Here is a 16,719-nt window from a genome sequence, read left to right as displayed (position 1 = left end):
ACACTCACCTAGGCTGTAGCTAGCCTGGCAGCGGAGCGAGCAGTACAGCTTGTTGCCTGCAAAGGGAGCTGGTCTTGCTTTCTCCTTCGAACTGTCCGTCTGCTCCTGTCCCTCACCTCCCCCCACCTGTGCGCTGGCTGGGGCAGTCATTGGACCCTCTGTAAACAGCTAAGTAGCTCAGCAGAATGCTGTTGCGATTTTTTTTGTGTTTTTTCTACTGGAGTAGTTTTCTGCCATTTTAGTGAGTTTTAATGGCTTGCGAAACAGTGCAGTGAATTCCAGAGCCTGTGCAAGGGGCTAGTGAGAGGAGGAGAGAGAAGGAAGATGGAAGGGATGGACAGGATGTCTCTTCTCCCCTCTCTGCCATGCCCTCTCCCTGTCTTCTCTGTGCTGGCTCTGATGCTCATTCCACCTTCTTGAGAGCTGATTCAGCCTGTTAATCCGGCAGAGGACTAACACAACAAAAAAACAATGAGATAAGTACCAGTGCCTGCCTAAGGGAAAGAGCAGGCTAGGAATGTGGCACGGGAGGATGACATGGAGCGGGACAGCCCTGCAGGTTCACTAGCTGCTAGGTTCACTCTGCCGTGCTGTGGAAGTGTACCATTCCTCAGCCACTCCAGGCAGTGTGTGCGGCTCTGAGAATAGACGCCAAAATATTAAACTCGACAGTGATGGTTAGTGTCTTGTAAAGTCCAGTGGAAGCTGAAGCAGGAAGGTGTTTATATCCTTCCTAACCTCCAGCACCCAGCCTGCACCACCAGGCAGTTCCATGCTTGCTGTAGTTTGTAAACTGTATCCCACCTTGTGAAACCTCATTGTTCTTATCCAGAGAATATATATGGTGTTTTGCTTTCACTGATCTGTCATAAATCCCCTTTGTTATGTTCCTGTTCCTCATTGACAATCTCACGGCAAGAAACTCCTGTTGCATTTCTGCAGTCAGTACAAAGTCAGTATTGGTGTGGGGCTTTTTGTGTCTCCCAGAACACTTCTCTGAATCTTTTGTGTTGGTTGCAAATTTGTGTCAGAGTTCAGGAGTAGATTTCCTTTTACCATCATCACAACTTCACCATGGTACTCAAGCTAATTTTCCCCTTTCCTTAATACATCTAAACCAGCAGTGACATTTTGACATTTGTCAAACTGATGCTGTTATTACCCCACATGATCTGTGCCTGCTGCAGATTTCAGAAATATGCTGAGTTGAATACTATGGTGATGAGAAGTAGATTCATGAGTGAGTTGGCTGTCCTTGCTTCAAAGATTGCACTGTTTATGAAGGAGAGGTGGCAAGTGTGTGAGGCAGTGACACTTGCATTGGCTGGCAAAGTGCAGGTCTTGAGATGGTGAAAAGTATCTGAGAGAATTGTAGTATTTCTAGAGTAGGATAAACAAAAATTGAATAGTTTCCTCTGGCAGGAGAGTTGAAGAAGATGAGAATGGAGAAAGCTCTCCTGAATTTATCTAAAGTAAGTAACAGGAAACCATATGAGAGTTTTCTGTGGTATAGAGAATCCCAGTGAGACTAGGAGAGTCTGTTCTCAATTCTTACAGTCCAGTGTAACTTTTTGAGTCAAGAAGTCCAAGGGTATTACTAGTGGACAGCACATTAAAATCTATTCGGGTGGCAAACAGAGATTTGGAACATGCTGTGCTGGCGCCAGTGCTGAAGGTGTGTATGAATAGGAGATAGGAGCAGACTGAGCAGAATTTATAAAAAACTGGGGTAATGTTTAAAGGGTAAAAAGCAACGGCTTGGTAGGAAGTCATAGGCAGATGGCTTTCTGCAAGGACAAAATTGAATGAAAGCTTGGTGGGGAAGAAGAGTAGACATTATGAACAGATGTTGAGGCTAAGATTGTGAATCTAATATGCAACTGAATGTGAGATGGAAGATACCGTATTTGTCTGCAAGGAGTAAGAACTTGTATTTATGGAATATCTGCCAGGTTCCCCTTCTCTCCTCCTCACACTCTCATCTGGAAACTCCTTGAAGGTAGCTAAGCAGTGACAGCTTTTTCAAACACTTTTGATGATCTGGAAGTGGACACCGAGCAAAGAGTGAGCAAAAATTGAGCCATGTGTTTTAATTGTGTGCTTGAACAAGAAATCAGAGAAAAAATAGAGTACGGTCATATACAGAGCAAGAAGTGTGTATAAGATCCTTGTACTTAAGAACCCCTGTGACATTTGTATGTTGTGTTGATAAGGCAAATGCAGCTGTATATGTTGCCATCTGTTGTTTGTCTTCAAGAGAAGATGTTAAAAATTTCACTAGTTTTGTTTGAGGTTGTACTGTAAATCTGAGTTGTGCCATGGAAACCAAAGGTTTACCCAGCTGATGGTCAGTCTTATTGTAACAGTTACTGCCTGTGACTGAAAATTATATGTACAGAATGTTAACTGTGAACATGCTTTTAAGAAACCCAACAAACAAAAGCCAAATGATGATGGCAAAGCTTATAGGCTTAAACTAGTACAGAGAAATCAGAGATTAGGAGTGACCAGAGCAATTGGAGACTGGAGCTGCAGTTTGAGAGGTCAGTGAGAGGTCCTTGCAGTAAAACAGTTGAAAAAGATTAGATACTGCAGGGGGAGAGATAGCTGAACCTGTCCCCATGTTAAGGGACTTACCCTTAATGATCTGTTGGGGGCCTCTCAACTCCTAAGATAACAGGAGAATAAACCACAGTCTGTCCTCTTATCTTTGCATATGCTAAAACTGAAGGGCTTCAGGCTAGCAGTCATCTAATTAAAACTAATGTGCTGATATTTCCTGTGTTTTCTAGTCTTTCCTGGTTTCAGAAAAGAGGAAATTCCAAAATTTCAGAAAACTTTTTAATTTGATTCACTCTTTTCAGCAGATGAGGAGGCTGTCTCCTGGGTGTATGTTGAGGATAGCACATTAATCATACCTATATTTTCACTGTCACCAGCTGACTACAGGCTAATTCAATTTTGTGACGATGCCAGCATTGCATTTATATATGTATTTCTAATTCGTGCACTGTCGCAGAGGTCAAGACACCTTTCCAGTTGTCAAAACCTCAAACATCATGTGAGTCCAACAGCAGTCTTGAACATCTGTGTGTGCTCAGTTCATTTGTTGTAGCAGTTGGGTGACACTGTTAACATGAAACAATTCTCTTGTCCTTGTAAATCTCATGACGTTTGTAGCTGTTATCACCAAAATAGCTGAGGTAGAATTTTAACCTTAAGGACACGATTCAGTAAAACAGGGCAAACATCTCAGGTTTGAACCTGTATGCTGTTTTAGGAAAAAAAACTACCATAAAAACAATTAAAAATAAAAAGGTAATTAGGGAAAAAAAGTAATTTTTTTCTCTGCTTAATCTCCAGAATTGTACACATAAGATGATACAGCAATTCATCTTCAAAATATAAAGTGGGGGGAGACTATTATTTTATTATGGGTTTCTGTTTGCTTCTAGATGAAACATACATATTTGAGCATTATCTGTCTCAGGTTTTGATTCAAGATTGATTTACTTATCTTTCTGTGGATCAGCATGGCTGTTAGTTTGCGTGAATTAAGTCAGTAGTGCATATTGACCTCTGCTTAGAAAGCCCATCCTCACATTTGTTACAAAACCTCTGAAATAGGTGGGTTTTGAAGTGTGTTGCTCACTAACCATGGGGCCTTCAAATGCAATGCAATGTATTACTTGATAAGAAACACTTTTCAGATGTCACCTTGTGAAATAAGCAAGATTTACTTTGTAATGAAATAGAACTTATCTTGAGTCCTTCCTTTTATAAATGTTGCTATGGGGTTTTTTTGCTTCACTTGGAAAAAGGTGTTGTGGGTGTGCTGTGTATTTCCCTGGCAAAAACTAGTTCTGTAATATATTATCTTTGTGGATAAGAAGTGACTCTCTGTATTCATTTGGCCTGTGATTTGGTGGCAACTGCAAACAATTACCTGTAGCAATTTAAGAAATGATATCTGCATTATATACTATTTTCTTAGGTACTGGTAGATTAATTTCTCTTGCTTTCTCTCTCAGGTTTCCATTTTGGATGCAAAAAGAAGTATGAACATTGGGATATTTCTCAAACAATTCAAAAAGTAAGAGTTGGTTTTTCCATGCATCTAGTGCAAGCTACAGATGTGTGAAATTCTGTGTAGTTCTTATCAAAAGTGTTGTACATTGTGCTCTGTTCCTTGTGGAGTTTACAGTTCTATACAGGTTTGTCATGACTACATTTCATAATTTGTTTTCTAGTGTGTTTCGTTTTGAGTCCTGTTATGACTTAGCATCAAACATAGAGAGTTTGCTACTATTAACCAGTTGAAGTGAGTTTTCAGGTATAGTTAAGGGAAACCCTTATACCTCACGTAATACTCTGAGAGCTGCTTTTCACTGGTTTCCTTTCTTTAAAAAGAATAAATAGAAAGGGGTGAGCTGACGATATTTTTTTAAGAGCAAGCTGTTTCAATGCTATCTTTATGCACTGATAATGTTGCCTTTCAGTAAAGGCATCACTGAAAGTGGTGTTAGAACAGTGCTGCTGTGGATGCTGATACATAACCTCATTATAATTCCTTTGAGTAGCCCAGGCATGTTTTTTTTTCAGTTTGTGTGACTATTCACCCTGCAAGTGTTAGAAATGTGTATGCTCAATTGTTTTTTCAAGGTCTGCTGAATCCATCATTGAAGATATTTATCATGGAAGAAGTGAGCCCTATGGTTCTGAACTGCTGAATGAATTTCTTAAATTATTACCAGAAGCAGAGGAGGTAAATAACGGTTTTACATGGAACTTTTTTTTTTTTTTTTTTTTTTTAGAATTCTACTACCTGGGATTCCAACAGGAAGGTCTGTAAAAGAGGAGTCCCAAAGCCTTCCTGAGGCCAGGGCATAGAAAACCACTGAGTGCAAAGGTTTAATCTTCATTTGACATGTGGTGTTGAGGTTGCAGTGTAGTCATTCCCTTCACATGCAGTAATTTCACCTATTTTTAAGGTGCTTCTTAATGAAAGTAGTGATAAGGTATTTTTGTTTCTCTGATGTCTTTTATGATGTCCCTTTTGTCCCATAAACATTTTAGCAAGACCTGGAACCCTCCTCTCTGCAGATAACTGCTCGGGGTGGGGCGGCTAGAAAGGTCAGAATCAAAGTATATCCTAATGCAAACAAATTAAGTTTCACTTCTTTGGCACCTGCCTCATGCTTTCCCATTGCAGAGCCTGCGAGTTGAGTATCGGTAGCCCTATGCTACTGTCTCTTCTCCCATTCTGGTCTGCTGCCTGCTTGGTGCATCTGGGATCCGCCTGCTCCTGTGCCTGGGTCACTGGTTTCCAACAGGGCAGAAAGGCTGCTCCACTGTGCAGCACCCATAGAATTTGCTAATATGGCTTAGTGCTCCAAAGGAGACATGTTAGAAGGCACAGAATTACCAGCAGCACTGTCTGCAATGTCCCCGTGCTCACCATACCACCAACATGCAAGTGCTGCTTTCTCCCCTCCCGGTCCCAACCTCCAAGTCCATTCACATGATTAAAGAGGTGAAGCTTCATCGGCTGACCTGGGAGCCCTGCTTAATGATGCACAGTTCCTTGTCTGCTCATGTATTTGCACTGACCCGTTTGTATGTACTTGAGAGAAATGTATACCACAAACTTGACAAAATTAGCATTAGAATTGCTCGAGTGCTTCACGTCAAAGTGATGGCTGAAACCTGGGAAATTGCTAATTAACGTCCACATACAGCTCAACCTCAACTGGCATGCTTTACCACTTCAAGGTCATGCTGTCAAAGCACTCTGTTTACTCTGTGCAGCAGCAAATCTCACATCCAGTCAACAGCAAAACACGTGGTATTATTTTGCTGTCAAATATATAACCCTAAATTGGGCTGCTTATGCAGGGAATCTTGTAAAAACTGCGTTATGTTATAATATTTGATACACATACTTTTTTAGAGTTGGGGGATATCAACAAGTTGAAATGTAATTAATCTGAAAAAAAAAGAGGTGACAGTAATTCTGGGTGCTCAAAACTCTTTCCCCTTCTCTCTTTGTTTGAATTTCAGTACATATTTCTGTATTCAAACAGAATTTATCTCCCTCCTCTGAAAGAGTCAAACAGAGGAGAACAGTGAAGGAACAGTGAACTTAAAAGAAAGTGACTCCTAGTTAACTTTGTGTATATTCAGCAAATTAGACTGAAAGAAAGTTTTTTTTTTCTTCTTTTCCTCTTTCTGGTTGTTATTTTACAAGTAGAAAACAAGTAGAAAATATTTCAGCTAGAATTGTAATGTAAGTTGTTCAATTTTATCATAATTTTGCTTGCAATACTCAGCTAGATGCTTTAGATATCCAGTAGGTGTTGCTAAGAGTGAAAAGGTATATTTATTTCCTAGTAGATGATTTGACTACAGGCCTGCCCCTCAAGATAGTGGGGCCAGAGCACTTAAGAAGTGCTTTTAAGGAGACACTTGAGAAATTAATAGAAGAGATTTTATGGTGCAGAGGGGTATTAGAAATTAAGGGGCATTAGACATCAGATTTGTTGCTGTTCCCAAGGGGAGGCTGGAAAGAGTCTTGTTCCAAGCGTGCAGGTATTTGTATGTTTTAATTAGTTCCATGCTTCAGAGATCTCATTGCTTGCCATCAGGAAAAGGAAAGACCCCCTTTCCCTTTGTTATTCTCCCTGTAATTGTTTAACTTCTTGGGAGTTTTCCCTGTGAGAGTGGGGGGTGGGGGGTGGCAGAACAGGGAGCAGATCCTGAGTGTGCTTCTGTTGTTATGGAAAAATGTTTCAGTGCCTTTGTGTCCTCATGCTTCAAGTGTTCAAGGAATAAGTGGGTCCAATAGCTTGTTTACTACTGTGGCTCTTAAAATGTTAGTGTGGTCAGTTAAAAATTTTTTTCTCTTTAGGAGCCTCAGAGCTTTGTTGTTCATCTTTCTCAGCATTTTCTTTCCTGAATGTATGTTCACTGTTCTCCTTGTACGTCCCCTTCTTTTTTGTTAGTTTGTTATCTGCCTCCTAGTCTGATAACCTGTCTTCTGGAGTAGTGATTTACCATTTGCTAAGGGAAAGCCATCAGAACTATACAGTCCCTCTCCACATACGAATAATCCAAAATCAGTAGAGATAGCAGGTGAAGTGGTGTTATTTGTTCTGCTGTTCCCTATTCTGTTTAATAGTCCCTAAGTTCTTATTGATCTGGTTGTCGTATCACATGAGATAGCTTCAGCAAGGTGGCCTGTCCCTGCAGAATGTTGCACCTGGCCTCAACAAGGCTTCCCGTTCTCCTAAAGACCTGCTTTGTTGTTGTAGGGGTTGAGAATTACTTTGAACAGAGACTTAAGCAGTCAGATCCTAAAAAGTTAGTTATTTAGTTACCAGTGTTAACTGTCTTGGTGTAACCATGGGGGGGCTTCTGCAGTTCCACTTTGTATACTCTTCTTTTCCAGAGCTCAGGTATTTAGAGTCACGTTTCCCAGTAGCAGAGTTGTCTTGCAGGTGGAATGAGAGACAAGTGCCCCCTGCCAGGCATGTGCTCCACCCCAATAACTGTGTCTGGAGATGTCTACTACTTTTATATGGTACCATAAACCTTTAGTCTGTAAAAGAGAAAGGAGAGAGAGAGGAACACCTTTCCTGGTCATAGCTGTAGAAAGGTCTACTCCAGACCATCACTTTTCTTCTTTTTTAGCAACAACCTTTACAGTTTATCTATTGTGAATAAACACTAGCTTTATATTTCAATCTTATCTTATCTAGAAGTGTTGTGATATATAGTCACATTACCTGAATGTTCCCCTGGTCACCAGTTTGACGTATGTGACATATTTTACATCATTTCAGTCCATATTATCTCAGGCACGCAATGGACATTTCAACATCTTTGAGATGGAACAGCTTTTTGACAGTGGAGGCTAAGTACTCAGGCTAACAAATACATTTAACATCTTTTGTCTTTAAAATTATTCTTTCTTTTTGCAGTATTGTAATGTGGCAACTCTGTTTACATGCAGAAATAGGTGTCAGTACTAGTAATTTTCTACCTGTTTTCTATGAAAGCAGTTGAGATTTTTGTATATAAATAGCAAATACTGGCTCTTTGCTGGATGTTTTTGTCAAGCTAAATAAGATCATTATTGAAATATTGGCACTGTGGTGAGGTCTTTTGTCAAACTGAAAACATTTGGGCATTTTCAAATGTTTAATTTGAAAAACTTGACAAGTTCTTGAAGCTGGTAAACCTGGAGCTTGCTGCAAGGTTCAACTCAAGGTTTTGTTCAGGGCTGTGGGTGTGGCACGAGGTGAGCCGTCATACAGTGGTTAAAAAAAAGACCAAGAAAAGGTATAAAAGTTCTCAATACATTAACAAGTAAGATAAGATCACTGATTTTCCTTGTAAGCCTTGTTAGAAGGCCTGCTGTTTGTATCTCACTGTGGTTAGCAGTTTTGTAAGAGGAAGGAATGACCATTTGGAATCTCCTCTGCTTCATCCCTTTCACAGCTCATTTTTCCAGAGAGCCTTTGTCTTGACTGAAGCAATGGCCTTCTTTGCTATACCACTTCTAAAAAGATTCCTAGCTGTTTCTTAACGATACCCTGTTAAAATGGCTGGCAGCTGTCATTTACTGGCATCCTGACCAAAGCAGAGGAGAAGCTTTTAGCTGCTTTTATGTGCATATCATTGCACTCTTCAGCAGGCCCAGACTGGTAAAAGTTGAGCGAGTCCAGTGTTTAACAAGCTAGAATAGCCAGAATTTGTACTTTAAATATATACAGAAGAGACCATATCATACTGCTAATCAGCTCACCCACACACATGCACGCCCAGGTTATCAACACAATGTCTTAACTTCCTTTATAATGTCTCAAGCCTGTCCTTTGCTCATATGCTCTGTTTTAAAACCCTAGTCATCTGTCACCTGCTTTACTGGAATTGTTCCTGTCTCTCAGCTCTACCCGTTTCAAACCATGTTTGTGTAGTTAACTGCCCCCTCCTTTCCTCAGCCAGTGCTGTATATGGCTGACTGTCCTTCATAGCTTTCATCTCCTGCTTCCTTTTTCACCCCTTACGATAGCTGCAGGTTTTTCTCCTTTTATTTTTATCATTTGCTGATAAAAGTTTGCCACTGCCCAGGCATGTGCCCCATGGTGCCTCCACAGCTAATATATTAGCTGCTTTCCCACATACCCCTGTAGCTGGATTCCACTGGGATGCCTTTTGGGATTTTGGTATTTTTTAACTCTGTTTTTCTTTAGTGCCCTGAATGTTTGCAATGGTATGGAAATATTAGGAAAAAAACACAGAGAAAATGTTTACTCCTCTGGACTATTGCACTTGGCTTTATTTTTTTATTTGTAATGTGGGGAATATTTGACTTAATTGATCAGAATGTGGGAAAATAGTTACAAGCATGTATGAGGATGAGTGGTGTACTAATTTACACTCTTCTTCAAAGATTCTTTATAGGAGTGCAATATACCTGTTTTATGCCATAAAGTAAAATCCTACTACTTGTAAACAAGTGCTGCTGGTATCTCAAAAATGGCTGAAAACTTGAGTGGCAGGAATTCGGTAGCTTTCCTGTCTGTGAGGAATAATAAGATACTTGCAATAGGCATATCTACTCCAATTGTTCACAAATCAAATCAAAGATCAGGCTTTCTCTGTGTCATAACTGTTTTTAAAATGAAGCAAATTACGTATGTGAGAACCTTCTGTATCTAAAATCTGATTTAGTGTGCATGGGCATGCTTGGACAGTGCAAATGCATATTCCATATACAAATACAATGAAAAATTAAATTAGTAGCTCTGCACCCAATTTGAGTAATACAGAATGGAGCATACAATGTAATTATGCTCTCTTGCATGTATACGTTACGCTGCCATATCTTGGTACGTGGCTGCATACTCTTGTGGAAAAGATTTTGTTGTACTTGAAGAGAGAAGATCAAGGCCAGAACTGGTATTTCATTGTGATTATAAAATAAACCATGTTTTTTAGCTCTTTGTGTTCTCAGACTAATTCATGCAATCCTAGAATAGTTTGGGTTGGAAAGGACCTTAAAGATCATCTAGTTCCAACCCCCCTGCCATGGGCAGGGACACCTTCCACTAGATCAGGTTCCTCAAAGCCCCGTCCAACCTGGCCTTGAACACTTCCAGGGAGGGGGCAGCCACAGCTTCTCTGGGCAACCTGTGCCAGGGACTCACCACCCTCACAGTAAAGAATTTCTTCCTTATATCTAATCTAAATCTACCCTCTCTCAGTTTTAAACCATAACCCCTCATCCTATCCCTACACTCCCTGATAAAGGGTCCCTCCCCATCTTCCCTGTAGGCCCCCTTTAAGTACTGGAAGGCCGCTATAAGGTCTCCCCAGAGCCTTCTCTTCTCCAGGCTGAACAACCCCAACTCTCTCAGCCTGTCCTCGCAGGGGAGGTGCTCCAGCCCCCTGATCATCTTCGTGGCCTCCTCTGGACCCGCTTGAGCAGGTCCATGTCCTTCTTATGTTGGGGGTCCCAGAGCTGGACCCGAGTGGGGTCTCACCAGAGCAGAGTAGAGGGGGAGAATCTCTTCTTCTTCCTGCTGGCCACACTTCTCTTGATGCAGCCCAGGGTGCGGTTGGCTTCCTGGGCTGTGAGCGTACATTGACAGGTCACATTGAGCTTCTCGTCAACTAGATCTACTATAAACCTCCTCTATCTACTCTTATCTGTTAACATGATTAATAGTGAACATTGTTGTCTATCCCCATAGTTTCTTTGCAGTTCCTGGCTGCATTTGGTATTTGAATTTGAGCCCCACTTCTAGGAGCCATCAGAGAATCTCAGTTCTTTTTGGGAAGACTTGAACAACATGGCTGCAGAGAGAAGAGGCAAATCCCACGGGCTTTTGAGTAGTCTCCCTTGGATTGTGTAGGGGCAGCCATCCAAAATGTGCTTCAGTAATTTTTAGCTTTGGGGTTCAGAAGCTGTTCTTTTAGTTTATAGGTAGTGTCAATTCAGTCAGATAATTTTTTTTTTCCTGCTTCATGGTAAAATAACTGGTCTTTTACAATTATGAAATTTGTAATAAAGAGGGAATACAAAATAAATTGTTGTCCTAACTTTACCTTAGCTATTCCCCAGACTATTTACTGTTTTAAGGTCAAGTTAACAGAGGGCTTCACCTCCTGTGTCAAAAACTTAGACATGTATGGAGAGCTGAATTCCAGGATGAAAAGGACCTTATAACTCTTTTGTGTTTCTGTTTTGCCTGTTGTGGAATGGGTCACTATCCTCCACCTTGTTTGGGTTTTGGACTTGTCAGGTGAGCTTCTTTGCTGCTTCTTATAAAGGTAGTTTTGAATCTAAGGCAAAACCAGTGGGGGTTAAGATGGCTACTATGGGATGGAGAAAGTGTAACCAGGCAGTGAGCACATCTCTGCTTTAAGGCTGATTACGCAGACTGTCTTTTGGGTTGATTACTGCCCAAAGCTTTTTGCATTTTGACATTCACACCCCATCCTACCCATCAGAAGGTAGCCTTATCGATGTCTTCTGTTGTGCATGTATAGGAAAGTTAGTCCTCCGCATGAATTCTAGGATTTAGTACTCCCTTCTACCACTCCAGGCATTTTTCACAATATAATAGAGTAGAAGAAAGAGGATTTCATCCAGTGTCAACATTCCACATAGATAACATTGATTGCTACTTACTGTCAAAAGTATATTTAAATATAGTACAGGCAGCTTGAGTAAGTTAATATTCCTGTATCTCAGGTTCTCCTGTGCACCCTGAGCTCTCCAATGCACTTTTCATGCATTTAAATCTTAAAATTCCATCTTCCTATAATCACATGTGGTTTATGTGATCTTGATTTTGGTGATTTGGGGTGGTTTTTTTGGTGGGCTGCTTTTCATTTTTTTTACCCCTTCCTCCACCCCAGATCTGAAAGCCTGTATCTTTTTCAGGCAAACTTTGACATTTGCAACATACTAAAATGAGGTTAGAGAATTTGCAATTTTTGTTGTTTAGGTTGCAGACCGCTATTTTTTGGAAGGTAGGTTAAAGAATACCTGCAAAGACTGAGATAGTAGATGTCTCCCACTCCCCACTTCATGATGTAGGAAAAAGTGTTTATTTTGGTTTTGTTTCTTGCTCGTTTAACACCTTAGAAACATCAAGAATGTCAAGTCTGGTCTTTCCAGTTTTTTGTTGGCAGACTTCTTGAATGACTCTGTAAATTAGGAGTTTTCTCAAGCCTCAAAAAAATGGGTTGCTGTTTATCTTTAGAAGGAGCTTTTCTCTGAATGCCTTGAGTTAAAGCAGGGAGACAGGTGGTGTTAGGAAATGGAGTTGGATAGCCTGAATAAAAATTGCTCTTTGATTGGAATTCGCTTTCTTGGTCATAAGTTTTTGTTGGTCTTTTGTTTGTTGCTTGGGGTTTTTTTATAATTTGCAAATGGATGTTTTTTCTATTCTAGGTTTAATTTGTAAATTTTGTTTTTCTTAATGTGCTCTCAACATTTCTATTTTTTTACGATGTGGAAAAAGAATAGGAATAAAGCAAAACAAAGCTGTTAAAAGAATCTTTTTCTTCTGCTAGTCCAGAATTTATTTTAAATCCCTGATTTAGCATAGCATATGTTGTCTTCCACTGCGAATCAGTTACTTTTTTACTGTGAAAGCAGAAAAATAACTTCAGTGATTAATTTGGTGCATGATGCTTTAAAAAACCTGTGGATATCTTGCTAAATCATGGCAACCTGGTAACTGTTGATGGCCTGATGTAGTGTGTCTCTCTCCAGGATAGCTTAATATGCTTTCTGAAACTGAAGATCGTCTGTGTAAATGTGATTGTGAATGGGCTTTAAGTGTAATGTTATAAGAAGGAAGGATGATGGGCTGGTGTGTAAATCAGTGGAAACATACAACTGATACTGGGTGTGAACTTGTTGGTTGAATGAAGAAGTAGTGTAATTGAGAGTGAGCTCTGCTTTTGGACACAGTTGCTGTGTTGGAAGATGTGGAAGAAATGCCAGTTACACTTAAACATATGTGCATGTATTTTCCAGTTCTTCTATTATAAACAAATAGTAAGTATGTGGGCAGATCAGTGGCTTCCAGATCATGCAAATGTATGGATTTTTGTGGAGCTGGGAAGGAAGATCGGCAAAATTAATGCAGTGATATTTCCTTTGCATGTAAATGATGCTCTCAGCGTACTGACAACAAATAACTTAAAATGCAAGATTGCATTTATCTTTAAAATATTTTGTATGGATGAAAAAAATACAAACTCAAGAGCATGAAGTTTACCCCTTAAGAGAGTTTTAGAGGAAATGGTTAAAGAAAGTATCTGAAAAAAAACCCCGTAAGTTAAACCTTAGCTTCATTGTGCCAAAGAGATCTAGGCAGTCCTATGCTGGAAATGCTGAGCACAGTTAAGTTTAAGCTATACGCAAGTGTATAACCCAGTTGTTGCAGAGTTGAGGATCATTTTTCAGATCATCACTTAAGCAGCTATTTCTTGGGCGAACAGCTAGAGAACAGCAAATGGACCAGTTGGAAAGAACTGGGGAAGCTGGTCCTAAACATAGGGAACACTGGGAAAGCAGTGTCCTAAACATAGCGATGAGAGCAATGATTGATCAGAGATCAGAATGATGAATTGGAAATCAGAAATGAGAATCACCAGTCAGAATGATGGCATCATATTTTTTCCACTGGACAATGTAGCTAGGTTTCTGGGAGAAGAGTGATGTTACTGGTTTTATTTTTTTGTGTCTGGGGTGTGCACAAATTACAGGAGCTTGGACAGTGAAGCCATTCAGTCAGTCACTGAGTGGACTCTCTAATGCCTCCTGTTACATTAACTGCTTTTCAAGGTGTTTCCTTCCAAAGTCAAGTTAGTCTTGATCTTTGATAAAGTTCTTTGCTAGTGTTTTTTTCTCTTTTCTAGGTAAAGAAATTAAAAGCCTTTGATGGAGATGTATCAAAACTGTCTCAAGCTGATTCCTTCATGTATTTACTAATCCAGGTGCCAAAGTAAGGAGATTGCAGGTTTATTCTGTTACCGATAAATGTTCTCTTTTGGCTGTCAGTTCTAAACCTGTTTGTTTGTGTGCCCCAGTTATGCTCTTAGGATTGAAGCCATGGTGTTAGAGAGGGAGTTCTCACCCTCCTGTGCTTCTCTACAGGATGACATGAAAATTATAAGACGGGCAACAAAAGGTAATTAAGCATGTTGGGACATGCATAATACTCTTGTTTTTGTTAGCATGTTAATTACTCTGCATTATGAAGACTAGAGCTTGAATTTCAGGTACTTTAGCTATTAAAAGGAAGCTAACTCCCCTCTGACAAATGCCATCAGGGTGTGCCTGGCAAATCTTTGCTTCCAAAATCAAAAATCTGGAGACTTTGGACACACTAGCAATGAGTTCATGACCAAAGCCTACAAGGAGTGTACCGAAACTGACAGAAGCAAAGGTGCCCATGGCCAAATTAGGATAAATCACCTTTTGGGTACTGTTTGCTCGTTCATGCATTTGTTACACCTCTCTGCTCACTCTTTCAGAGATCCATAGAGAAAATCACTGTACAGTTTCCAAATTCCTCTATATGCTGTTGCCTTTTGAGGTGGCAGTATTGATGGGCTAAAATCTTTACTGTAGAGACTTAATAGTATTGCTATTCCTTTTTCTTCTGTTTTTGTTCTCTGTTTCTCTACATTTTTCTTTTGTTCTCTACATTTCACAAGTTCTGAAATACCACAGCTGGTTATTCGTAAGGTAATCTGGTGTCTTCCACTCTGCAGGAAAATACTTCATTTCCTGGTTTCAGTTAAACATTAATGCTGACTTTTTCAAATTACTTGAGTGCCCATTTGTCCTGTTCCTCAATATGAATTCCTATTTCATGCTCGCAATTTTTTTGACAGGCTACTAGAGCACTGGTTAGACAGCTTCTAGTGGTATAAAAAGGCACAGTAGTAAAAATATTCAGCTGTGAGCACCAATGCTTAGGATAGTAATTTTTAGTGAAAGGAAAGGGAGAAAAGCCTGGTGTGTTTTTCCCACCAGTGGGGATTAAACTAGTCCTTCTTGACTCAGAAAAATGTACCTTTGCTTAGGCTGAGGTTTAAGTTTGGCCTTTTATTGGTATGTCTCTCAAATCATTGCTCTTTGTGTTTTGAGCAACAGACATATGTGAGGGAATATGTTATGTATAAAAGCAGCCACGCCCTATTGTCCTTCATGTCCTTCACGCAGGACATCTGTGAACTGATTAATTCATTCCTTCCGGAGGAGACACCTTGGTCTCCAGCTCCTGCATCAGGCCAGTCATGCAAATCAGACTGACTGAGCTTCCCTTTTTTGAGTCCACTTGTGTCATGTGCTCTTCTCCATTTGGTCTTTTCACTTCAGGGTTTGTGGATAGCCCGAAGTTGTTTAGGAATTATGTCTACTTTTCTATTCCTATCTCCTATGTGTCTTTCCTTGTAATTAAGCTGAGAGAACTATTTACTTAAATTCTAATGCTGATAATCACTAAGGGTTAGGATGGTCTAAATAGCCTGATGGATTCTCATCTAGCCTGCAAGTGGATGTATCTCATAGTGATGCTGAGCAGGCTCTTACTATGCAAAAGCTTTAGAAGTTGTCTTATGAAATTTGGTATTCTCTTTTGTATTCTCTCCTCTTTCTTCCTCCTTGCTTCCTCACCTATAGCTTGTTAGATCAAAGGTTATTTAATTAGTTCTATGTTTTCAGGCTCTTAATACTGAAATCCAAAGATACAAGGGCTGTCTGCTTCCAAAATGATGGATTAGTATATTATGTTAAGCAGTTAAACGCAGGGGAAATTATAGAATGTGAACTTTGAAGCAAAATAGTCTTTGAAAGCATTTACACTGCAGTCAAAAGTATTCCACCATTTATGACGTTCATCAGTGTAAAACACAGTACCTTACATTAAAATCAGCTCACATTATTTTTCTTGCCATATAGTACTTGCAAATTTGGAGTTACTTGGTTTGCTGTGCCATTTGTGTAAAGCCCATTTATTAACTCTTTACAGTTCTGAATTTCTGTATCTTTTTCCTAAGGCAATCCCTCTGGTAACTTTTAAGCACAAACAAAAAGTATTGTTTTGTGTTCTTATGTGGCTGAGTGAAAAGGTGTATGAATTCAAATAGAGCACTACTGTGCATTTTGCAAAAGATGGAAATACTTACAAAACAGGCTTCTGTGATGGAAGAGCTTTAAAAAGCAGTTTTATTCCATTTGACTCTTTGCATCATGCTGAATATAACTTTGTGCTAAATCATCTTTGATGTGGCTGAAATAAAATAAATGCTGCTCTGAGCTGGTGATCATACAGAAATAAAGTCATGATTCATAGTGAGAGTGGGATAAGCAAGGAAAATTTAAACATTGCCTGTTATCTTTTCAGGCCTGATGGCTAAGGCTCCCAAAAAAAGAATAATTGTTCAAAAGCCCAATCCCAGCAGATGGTAAATGGAACCTGCAGGGTGCAGAACATTTGCCTCATGCTGGAATTAGTAGGTGGTGAGGATACTTAACCACTTGCATGAGACACTTTGCACATTGCAGGATTAGGCAGGATTTGTTAGCTGCTGGGGGTTGCCTTGGAAGTACTATGCTTGCTAAGCTAAGGTCTGAACATCCACTTGAGGTCTGTCAACAGTGGTTGCGAATTTGAATTATATAGT

General features: G+C 39.9%; 1 protein-coding gene across 1 annotated transcript in view; it reads left to right on the top strand.

Moving 5' to 3' along the window:
- The window catches only part of FHDC1 (FH2 domain containing 1), a 38,252-nt gene that overhangs the window by 8,217 nt on the left and 13,316 nt on the right, over window positions 1–16,719 (top strand). Inside the window, exons 3-6 of the mRNA XM_074823004.1 lie at window positions 4,032–4,093; window positions 4,663–4,765; window positions 13,945–14,030; window positions 14,116–14,216. Of these exons, the coding sequence (XP_074679105.1) occupies window positions 4,032–4,093; window positions 4,663–4,765; window positions 13,945–14,030; window positions 14,116–14,216 (352 nt within the window). The remainder of the gene's footprint in view (window positions 1–4,031; window positions 4,094–4,662; window positions 4,766–13,944; window positions 14,031–14,115; window positions 14,217–16,719) is intronic.

Source organism: Strix aluco, chromosome 4 (assembly GCF_031877795.1).
Source record: "Strix aluco isolate bStrAlu1 chromosome 4, bStrAlu1.hap1, whole genome shotgun sequence".
Classification (NCBI taxonomy): domain Eukaryota; kingdom Metazoa; phylum Chordata; class Aves; order Strigiformes; family Strigidae; genus Strix; species Strix aluco.
This window is presented reverse-complemented; position numbering and strand designations above follow the sequence as displayed.